Source organism: Salmo salar, chromosome ssa22 (assembly GCF_905237065.1).
Source record: "Salmo salar chromosome ssa22, Ssal_v3.1, whole genome shotgun sequence".
Lineage (NCBI taxonomy): Eukaryota > Metazoa > Chordata > Actinopteri > Salmoniformes > Salmonidae > Salmo > Salmo salar.
In genome coordinates, this window is record NC_059463.1 from 761,724 (window position 1) to 773,808 (window position 12,085).

Below are 12,085 nucleotides of genomic sequence, written 5' to 3' on the forward strand. Positions count from 1 at the left end.
ATCCATACTCCCTTCAGGATAATGCAGAGCTGCTGACTTGTAATTCCGAGTTGGATGACCGTTCAAAACAATTTTCCCCCAGTCGCAGCACGTTTTTTCCCCCCGAGTTCCAGGTTGTCTTGATCGTCTGTAACCCGACCCAGTGACCTTTCACTACAGCGGAGTGTTGTTTTAGGTTAACATTAGCCTAGTAGCTAGCATTTGGAACAACATATTTGGAGAAAACTTGAGTTGACCGTAAGCCTAAGCATGTATCAATTGAAGAGTCACCTGAAGCTTGAGAGGAATGAATGGGAGATAGCTAGGCTACTCATGATGATGTGTTGCTTGTTTTTGATGTGCTTTGAGAATGTTATGAAAAGCACTATAGAAATGAAATGTAATAGTATTATTATACCAAAGATGGTTTATTTAGTTTAGTAGAGCAGAAAGCTCAGAAGAAGGCCAAGAGGCCAATACCTAAGCTTCAATAAACAAATGATACTAGTGAGCAGGCTTCTCTTTTCTTTCAACTTATCTAGTTGTTACCATGCACCCGCAACAAGATAGGTCAGAGGTCAGAGGTCAGATGTGCATTTCTTTATGTTGAAATGGGGAAAGTAAAACACATCAACAGTAGATTTACCGATATCAAATATATATATATAAAAAAAAATATATATATATATTTTTTTTTACATACAAAAAAAAAACTTTTCAATGAGAACAGCATTCCACTTTGGGTTTAAACAAAGGACTTCACCAAAAACAGTACAAAATACATACCTAATAGCTATAAATAAAATACATAGAAAATGCATAAAACTACTTAATCATGGCCTTTAAAATGGCCATAAGGCATGCCTCCCTGGCATTCACCTTCTCCAGCTTCCACATCTGGACCCTTCTGGAAGGGAGAGGAGCCCACAGCTGCAGCTAGGGAGGATGAGGAGATGATAACCGGTGTGTTGATGGAGTGGCAGCCCCCCAGCACCTCATCAATCACTGCATACCACTCCCAGGATGTGGCTGTGGCCTTCCTTCCATTCGTGCTGACTCAGGTGGGGGGAGCTTTTAACTCTAACTCTAACTAAAAGGATAGCTTTCAGCATCAAACATACTACATGTAAATACCTGTAAAAATGCCAATTGCAGTAAATTCCTCTGGAACACATGCACCTTTCTAACATGTATGTCTTCACACTTACATGAATGTGCCGGTGAAGCATAGGAAATAGATGGGAAAGTGTTGTTGCTCTCAAAGAAAAGGGGAACTTTATTAGCCAAGTACAGCACAGCAATACATGTCAAGATAACATACAGTAGCATACAGGTCATGTTTGGTTCTCCCACTTCTTATTCACCCATGCAGGTCACCAGGGAGATCATTCAAGATTGACGTCAAAATTGGACGTCTATTCATGTCCCGAAGACATCAGGAAATGCCTTCAAAACCAGCCGCTAGGGGCAACCAAGAGCACTTTTATCATCAAGTAGGCTTGGGTTTTGTTAGACTGTTGTGGTGGTGGATGGGCATGTGTTCAATCCCAGTCATGGACATTAGTTAGAATTTTTGGTTTTAACCCTATCGCAAACCCTAACCTTAACCATTCGGAATGTGTGCCTAAACTTAAATCTTAACTTTGAAATTTGACGTTTGGAGTAACAGAACGATACAGAGTAGTAGGAGCAACAAAAACACTTAGAAATGTGACATTTGGAGAACGTGGATGAACGTCTAATTCTTCAGTGAGACTGAAAGCTTGTTGAGGTGACAGCTAGCTGCCCCTCCAGCTCACACTCTTTCATGTAGATCCTGAAAAGACATAAGATGAAGCACAACATTAACCAAAACATGAGTAAAGTAGAATTGTGTGAACTTTCTGTAGATAGCTAGGACTGCCACATACTTTATCAAATTGGAGTGCCAAGGTGAAACAATGAGTGCAGCTTACCATTACTTTCACCATAACAGGTTATGTGCAATAAAACTAGCTAGACCCATTCATGCTGTAACCGTTCAGGTAGAAACTAATATTGCATAGCATGAACATTACAATCAGCTCACCACAAATAAAATCGACGTGACAAATCAGAACTATATAGAAGAAGAGAGAAGTGGTGGGACCAGCACCACCGTGAAAAATAGGAATTTAGGCTACCGCGTTACTAACGTTAGGTACAGCTAGTGGCAGTGCATTGTGCAGTGGCAAGAAAGCTAATTATGGCCACATGACTTACTCAAAACAGTTTTTTTTGCAGCATTTCTCCTGTCGTGTTCGCCACTGAATTAAATACCTGGTATTGTCGTCAGACCCTGCAACAGAACACAAGCCCTGGTATTAACAACAAGTAGCTAGCTGGGCTAATGTTAAAAAAAGTTGTCGCTCAACAGCAAGCAAGAAACCCTGTAGCTAACATTACTGTTTGAACAGTAATAACTTCAATTTCTACTAAAGTGCATAACTAGGTAAAGGCACGGCAAGCTACTGATCTGTAAAAAAAAAAAAAAATCACATTAGGATGAAATAATCCTGATCATTATAAAGAGAACAGAAATTATATACACTACTGTAGAAGCTTCACTAATTGCCATATTCCAACTTGTTTTGTTGTTTGTTTGAAGAGATCTAGCTAATCAAAACTCGCAGCCCTCCCTTCCAATGCATTGTGGCTGTAAAATTCCCGAAAAGTGAATATAAAGTGTGCTATAAAATGTTCTATTTTTGCGTATTGAGAATGCGCTCTTCATTGATTTCGGTAGCGCATCCCCATATCTAATTGATCAGCTGTTGTCATGCTGAAATGAGTATGACATCCAGGCATTTAAAGTATACTAGATTTTCAAAATGTCACATTCTATAAAACTTTTTTTTTCACATATACAAACGGTCTACTATTTAAGATGCAAGTATGGGTATTCGGACACGGCCACACACATGTTCCTTCACACACACACAAACATATTTATTCATACTAACGCAAGCACACAAACATATGCATGCACCACCATCTAAACAGGCTTCAAGCACACATCCACCCCCCCCATATCCATACAGGCTTCACGCACACATCCACACCTCCCACATCCACACAGGCTTCACGCACACATCCACACACCCCACATCCATACAGGCTTCACGCACACATCCACCCCCCCCACATCCATACAGGCTTCACGCACACATCCACACACCCCACATCCATACAAGCTTCATGCACACATCCACACCCCCTCCCCCCACATCCATACAGGCTTCACGCACACATCCACACACCCCCAAATCCATACAGGCTTCACTCACACATCCACACACCCCCACATCCATACAGGCTTCACGCACACATCCACACACCCCCCACATCCATACAGGCTTCACGCACACATCCACCCCCCACATCCATACAGGCTTCACGCACACATCCACAGCCCCCACATCCATACTGGCTTCATCCACATCCATACAGGCTTCACGCACACATCCACACAGCATACATCCATACAGGCTTCACGCAGACATCCACACACCCCCCAGATCCATGCAGGCTACACGCACACATCCACCCCCCCCACATCCATAGAGGCTTCACGCACACATCCACACACCCCCCCACATCCATACAGGCTTCACGCACACATCCACACACCCCACATCCCTACAGTCTTCACGCACACATCCCCCACATCAATACAGGCTTCATCCACACACCCCACATCCATACAGGGTTCACGCACACATCCACACACCCCACATCCATACAGGCTTCACGCACACATCCACACCCCCCCCACATCCATACAGGCTTCACGCACACATCCACACACCCCCACATCCATACAGGCTTCACGCACACATCCACACCCTCCACATCCATACAGGCTTCACGCACACATCCACACACCCCCCACATCCATACAGGCTTCACGCACACATCCACCCCCCCCCCACATCCATACAGGCTTCACGCACACATCCACACACCCCACATCCATACAGGCTTCACACACACATCCACCCCCCCCCCCACATCCATACAGGCTTCATCCACATCCATACAGGCTTCACACACACATCCACACACCCCACATCCATACAGGCTTCACGCACACATCCACCCCCCCCCACACATTCATACAGGCTTCACGCACACATCCACACCCCCCCACATCCATACAGGCTTCACGCACACATCCACACCCCCCACAGCCATACAGGCTTCACGCACACATCCACACACCCCCACATCCATACAGGCTTCACGCACACATCCACACACCCCACATCCATACAGGCTTCACGCACACATCCACACACCCCACATCCATACAGTCTTCACGCACACATCCACACACCCCCACATCCATGCAGGCGCCACGCACTCATCCACACACCCCACATCCATACAGGCTTCATGCACACATCCACACACCCCCACCACATCCATACAGGCTTCACGCACACATCCACACACCCCACATCCATACAGGCTTCACGCACACATCCACACCCCCACATTCATACAGGCTTCATCCACACACCCCACATCCATACAGGCTTCACGCACACATCCACACACCCCACATCCATACAGGCTTCACACACACATCCACAACCCCCACATCCATACAGGCTTCATCCACATCCATACAGGCTTCACACACACATCCACACACCCCACATCCATACAGGCTTCACGCACACATCCACACAACCCCCAGATCCATGCAGGCTCCACGCACACATCCCCCCCCCCACATTCATACAGGCTTCACGCACACATCCACACCCCCCACATCCATACAGGCTTCATCAGCACCCCCCACATCCATACAGGCTTCACGCACACATCCACACACCCCACATCCATACAGGCTTCACGCACACATCCACACACCCCACATCAGTACAGGCTTCAAGCACACATCCACACCACCCTCCCACATCCATACAGGCTTCACGCACACATCCACACCCCCCACATCCATACAGGCTTCACGCACACATCCACACCCCCCACATCCATACAGGCTTCACGCACACATCCACCCCCCCCACATCCATACAGGCTTCACGCACACATCCACCCCCCCCACATCCATACAGGCTTCACGCACACATCCACACACCCCACATCCATACAGGCTTCACGCACACATCCACACACACCCCAGATCCATACAGTCTTCACGCACACATCCACACACCCCCACATCCATGCAGGCGCCACGCACTCATCCACACACCCCACATCCATACAGGCTTCATGCACACATCCACACACCCCCACCACATCCATACAGGCTTCACGCACACATCCACACACCCCACATCCATACAGGCTTCACGCACACATCCACACCCCCCACATTCATACAGGCTTCATCCACACACCCCACATCCATACAGGCTTCACGCACACATCCACACACCCCACATCCATACAGGCTTCACACACACATCCACAACCCCCACATCCATACAGGCTTCATCCACATCCATACAGGCTTCACACACACATCCACACACCCCACATCCATACAGGCTTCACGCACACATCCACACAACCCCCAGATCCATGCAGGCTCCACGCACACATCCCCCCCCCACATTCATACAGGCTTCACGCACACATCCACACCCCCCACATCCATACAGGCTTCATCAGCACCCCCCACATCCATACAGGCTTCACGCACACATCCACACACCCCACATCCATACAGGCTTCACGCACACATCCACACACCCCACATCAGTACAGGCTTCAAGCACACATCCACACCACCCTCCCACATCCATACAGGCTTCACGCACACATCCACACCCCCCACATCCATACAGGCTTCACGCACACATCCACACCCCCCACATCCATACAGGCTTCACGCACACATCCACCCCCCCCACATCCATACAGGCTTCACGCACACATCCACCCCCCCACATCCATACAGGCTTCACGCACACATCCACACACCCCACATCCATACAGGCTTCACGCACACATCCACACACACCCCAGATCCATACAGGCTTTACGCACACATCCACCCCCCCACATCCATACAGGCTTCATTCACACATCTACACACCCCCACATCCATACAGGCTTCACGCACACATCCACACCCCCCCCACATCCATATAGGCTCCACGCACACATCCACCCCCCCCACATCCATATAGGCTTCACACACACATCCACACACCCCACATCCATACAGGCTTCACGCACACATCCACACACCCCACATCATTACAGGCTTCAAGCACACATCCACACCACCCCCCACATCCATACAGGCTTCACGCACACATCCACACCCCCCACATCCATACAGGCTTCACGCACACATCCACCCCCCCCACATCCAGGCTTCACGCACACATCCACACACCCCACATCCATACAGGCTTCACGCACACATCCACACACCCCACATCCATGCAGGCTCCACGCACACATCCACCCCCCACATCCATACAGGCTTCATGCACACATCCACAAATACCCCACATCCATACAGGCTTCACGCACACATCTACCCTCCCCCCCACATCCATACAGGCTTCACGCACACATCCACACACACCCCACATCCATACAGGCTTCACGCACACATCCACATCCATACAGGCTTCAAGCACACATCCACACCCCCCACATCCAAACAGGCTTCACGCACACATCCACACCCTCCACATCCATACAGGGTTCACGCACAAATCCACAACCCCCACATCCATACAGGCTTCACGCACACATCCACACCCCCCACATCCATGCAGGCTCCACGCACATATCCACACACCCCACATCCATACAGGCTTCACGCACACATCCACACACACCCCACATCCATACAGGCTTCACACCAAACATCCACACAACCCCCAGATCCATGCAGGCTCCACGCACACATCCACCCCCCCCCACACATTCATTCAGGCTTCACGCACACATCCACACCCCCCCACATCCATACAGGCTTCACGCACACATCCACACCCCCACAGCCATACAGGCTTCACGCACACATCCACACACCCCCACATCCATACAGGCTTCACGCACACATCCACACACCCCACATCCATACAGGCTTCACGCACACATCCACCCTCCCCCCACATCCATACAGGCTTCACGCACACATCCACACACACCCCACATCCATACAGGCTTCACGCACACATCCACATCCATACAGGCTTCAAGCACACATCCACACACCCCACATCCAAACAGGCTTCACGCACACATCCACACCCTCCACATCCATACAGGGTTCACGCACACATCCACAACCCCCACATCCATACAGGCTTCACGCACACATCCACACCCCCCACATCCATGCAGGCTCCACGCACACATCCACACACCCCACATCCATACAGGCTTCACGCACACATCCACACACACCCCACATCCATACAGGCTTCACACCAAACATCCACACATACCCCACATCCATGCAGGCTCCACGCACACATCCACACACCCCACATCCATACAGGCTTCACGCACACATCCACACACACCCCACATCCATACAGGCTTCACGTACACATCCAAACACACCCCACATCCATACAGGCTTCACGCACACATCCACACCCCCCACATCCTTACAGGCTTCACGCACACATCCAGTCACCCCCCACATCCAAACAGGCTTCACGCACACATCCACCCCCCACATCCATATAGGCTTCACGCACACATCCACACACCCCACATCCATACAGGCTTCACGCACACATCCACACACCCCACATCAGTACAGGATTCAAGCACACATCCACACCACCCCCCCCACATCCATACAGGCTTCACGCACACATCTACACCCCCCCACCTCCATACAGGCTTCACGCACACATCCACACCCCCCACATCCATACAGGCTTCACGCACACATCCACACCCCCCCACATCCATACAGCCTTCACGCACACATCCACACACCCCACATCCATACAGGTTTCACGCAAACATCCACACACCCCCCAGATCCATGCAGGCTCCACGCACACATCCACCCCCCCACATTCATACAGGCTTCACGCACACATCCACACCCCCCCACATCCATACAGGCTTCACGCATACATCCACACCCCCCATATCCATACAGAATTCACGCACACATACACACCCCACCCCCTCCATACAGGCCTCATACACACATCCAAACCCCCCACATCCATACAGGCTTCACATACACATCCACCCACCCCCCACATCCATATAGGCTTCACGCACACATCCACACACCCCACATCCATACAGGCTTCACGCACACATCCACACACCCCACATCAGTACAGGCTTCACGCACACATCCACACACCCCCCACATCCATACAGGCTTCACGCACACATCCAAATCCACACACGCACTCACGCACTCAAGCACACATCCACACCACCCCCACATCCATACAGGCTTCACGCACACATCCACACCCCCCCACATCCATACAGGGTTCACGCACACATCCACACCCCCCCACATCCATACAGGCTTCACGCACACATCCACACACCCCACATCCATACAGGCTTCACGCACACATCCACACCCCCCCCACATCCATACAGGATTCACGCACACATCCACACACCCCCCACATCCATACAGGCTTCACGCACACATCCACACACCCTACATCCATGCAGGCTCCACGCACACATCCACACACCCCACATCCATACAGGGTTCACGCACACATACACACACCCCACATCCGTACAGGCTTCACGCACACATCCACACCCCCCACATCCATACAGGCTTCACGCACACATCCACACCCCCCACATTCATACAGGCTTCACGCACACATCCACACCCCCCCACATCCATACAGGCTTCAAGCACACATCCACACACCCCCAGATCCATGCAGGCTCCACACACACATCCACCCCCCCACATTCATACAGGCTTCAAGCACACATCCACACACCCCCAGATCCATGCAGGCTCCACACACACATCCACCCCCCACATTCATACAGGCTTCACGCACACATCCACACCCCCCACATCCATACAGGCTTCACGCACACATCCAAACCCTCCACATCCATACAGGCTTCACGCACACATCCACACACCCCCCACATTCATACAGGCTTCACGCACACATCCACACCCCCCCACATCCATACAGGCTTCACGCACACATCCACACCCTCCACATCCATACAGGCTTCACGCACACATCCACACACCCCCCACATCCATACAGGCTTCACGCACACATCCACCCCCCCCACATCCATACAGGCTTCACGCACACATCCACACACCCCACATCCATACAGGCTTCACACACACATCCACACCCCCCACATCCATACAGGCTTCATCCACATCCATACAGGCTTCACACACACATCCACACACCCCACATCCATACAGGCTTCACGCACACATCCACCCCCCCCACACATTCATACAGGCTTCACGCACACATCCACACCCCCCCACATCCATACAGGCTTCACGCACACATCCACACCCCCCACAGCCATACAGGCTTCACGCACACATCCACACACCCCCCACATCCATACAGGCTTCACGCACACATCCACACACCCCACATCCATACAGGCTTCACGCACACATCCACACACCCCACATCCATACAGTCTTCACGCACACATCCACACACCCCCCACATCCATGCAGGCACCACGCACACATCCACACACCCCACATCCATACAGGCTTCACGCACACATCCACACACACCCCACATCCATACAGGCTTCACGCACACATCCACACACCCCACATCCATACAGGCTTCACGCACACATCCACACACCCCACATCCATACAGTCTTCACGCACACATCCACACACCCCCCACATCCATGCAGGCTCCACGCACACATCCACACACCCCACATCCATACAGGCTTCACGCACACATCCACACACACCCCACATCCATACAGGCTTCACGTACACATCCAAACACACCCCACATCCATACAGGCTTCACGCACACATCCACACCCCCCACATCCTTACAGGCTTCACGCACACATCCAGTCACCCCCACATCCAAACAGGCTTCACGCACACATCCACCCCCCCACATCCATATAGGCTTCACGCACACATCCACACACCCCACATCCATACAGGCTTCACGCACACATCCACACACCCCACATCAGTACAGGATTCAAGCACACATCCACACCACCCCCCCACATCCATACAGGCTTCACGCACACATCTACACCCCCCACCTCCATACAGGCTTCACGCACACATCCACACCCCCCACATCCATACAGGCTTCACGCACACATCCACACCCCCCACATCCATACAGCCTTCACGCACACATCCACACACCCCACATCCATACAGGTTTCACGCAAACATCCACACACCCCCCAGATCCATGCAGGCTCCACGCACACATCCACCCCCCACATTCATACAGGCTTCACGCACACATCCACACCCCCCCCACATCCATACAGGCTTCACGCATACATCCACACCCCCCCATATCCATACAGAATTCACGCACACATACACACCCCACCCCCTCCATACAGGCCTCATACACACATCCAAACCCCCCACATCCATACAGGCTTCACATACACATCCACCCACCCCCCACATCCATATAGGCTTCACGCACACATCCACACACCCCACATCCATACAGGCTTCACGCACACATCCACACACCCCACATCAGTACAGGCTTCACGCACACATCCACACCCCCCACATCCATACAGGCTTCACGCACACATCCAAATCCACACACGCACTCACGCACTCAAGCACACATCCACACCACCCCCACATCCATACAGGCTTCACGCACACATCCACACCCCCCACATCCATACAGGGTTCACGCACACATCCACACCCCCCCACATCCATACAGGCTTCACGCACACATCCACACACCCCACATCCATACAGGCTTCACGCACACATCCACACCCCCCCCACATCCATACAGGATTCACGCACACATCCACACACCCCCCACATCCATAGAGGCTTCACGCACACATCCACACACCCTACATCCATGCAGGCTCCACGCACACATCCACACACCCCACATCCATACAGGGTTCACGCACACATACACACACCCCACATCCGTACAGGCTTCACGCACACATCCACACCCCCACATCCATACAGGCTTCACGCACACATCCACACCCCCACATTCATACAGGCTTCACGCACACATCCACACCCCCCCACATCCATACAGGCTTCAAGCACACATCCACACACCCCCCAGATCCATGCAGGCTCCACACACACATCCACCCCCCACATTCATACAGGCTTCAAGCACACATCCACACACCCCCAGATCCATGCAGGCTCCACACACACATCCACCCCCCACATTCATACAGGCTTCACGCACACATCCACACCCCCCACATCCATACAGGCTTCACGCACACATCCAAACCCTCCACATCCATACAGGCTTCACGCACACATCCACACACCCCCCACATTCATACAGGCTTCACGCACACATCCACACCCCCCCACATCCATACAGGCTTCACGCACACATCCACACCCTCCACATCCATACAGGCTTCACGCACACATCCACACACCCCCACATCCATACAGGCTTCACGCACACATCCACCCCCCCCCACATCCATACAGGCTTCACGCACACATCCACACACCCCACATCCATACAGGCTTCACACACACATCCACACCCCCCACATCCATACAGGCTTCATCCACATCCATACAGGCTTCACACACACATCCACACACCCCACATCCATACAGGCTTCACGCACACATCCACACCCCCCACAGCCATACAGGCTTCACGCACACATCCACACACCCCCACATCCATACAGGCTTCACGCACACATCCACACACCCCACATCCATACAGGCTTCACGCACACATCCACACACCCCACATCCATACAGTCTTCACGCACACATCCACACACCCCCCACATCCATGCAGGCACCACGCACTCATCCACACACGCCACATCCATACAGGCTTCATGCACACATCCACACACCCCC

General features: G+C 52.1%; 1 protein-coding gene across 1 annotated transcript in view; it reads right to left on the minus strand.

Annotated features, from left to right (window-relative positions):
• Window positions 1–1,228: 1,228 nt before the first annotated feature.
• LOC106582628 (RNA-binding protein Raly) overlaps window positions 1,229–12,085 on the minus strand; it is a 63,565-nt gene continuing 52,708 nt past the window's right edge. Inside the window, exon 8 of the mRNA XM_045705817.1 lies at window positions 1,229–1,795. Within this exon, the coding sequence (XP_045561773.1) occupies window positions 1,775–1,795 (21 nt within the window). The 3' untranslated portion in view covers window positions 1,229–1,774. The remainder of the gene's footprint in view (window positions 1,796–12,085) is intronic.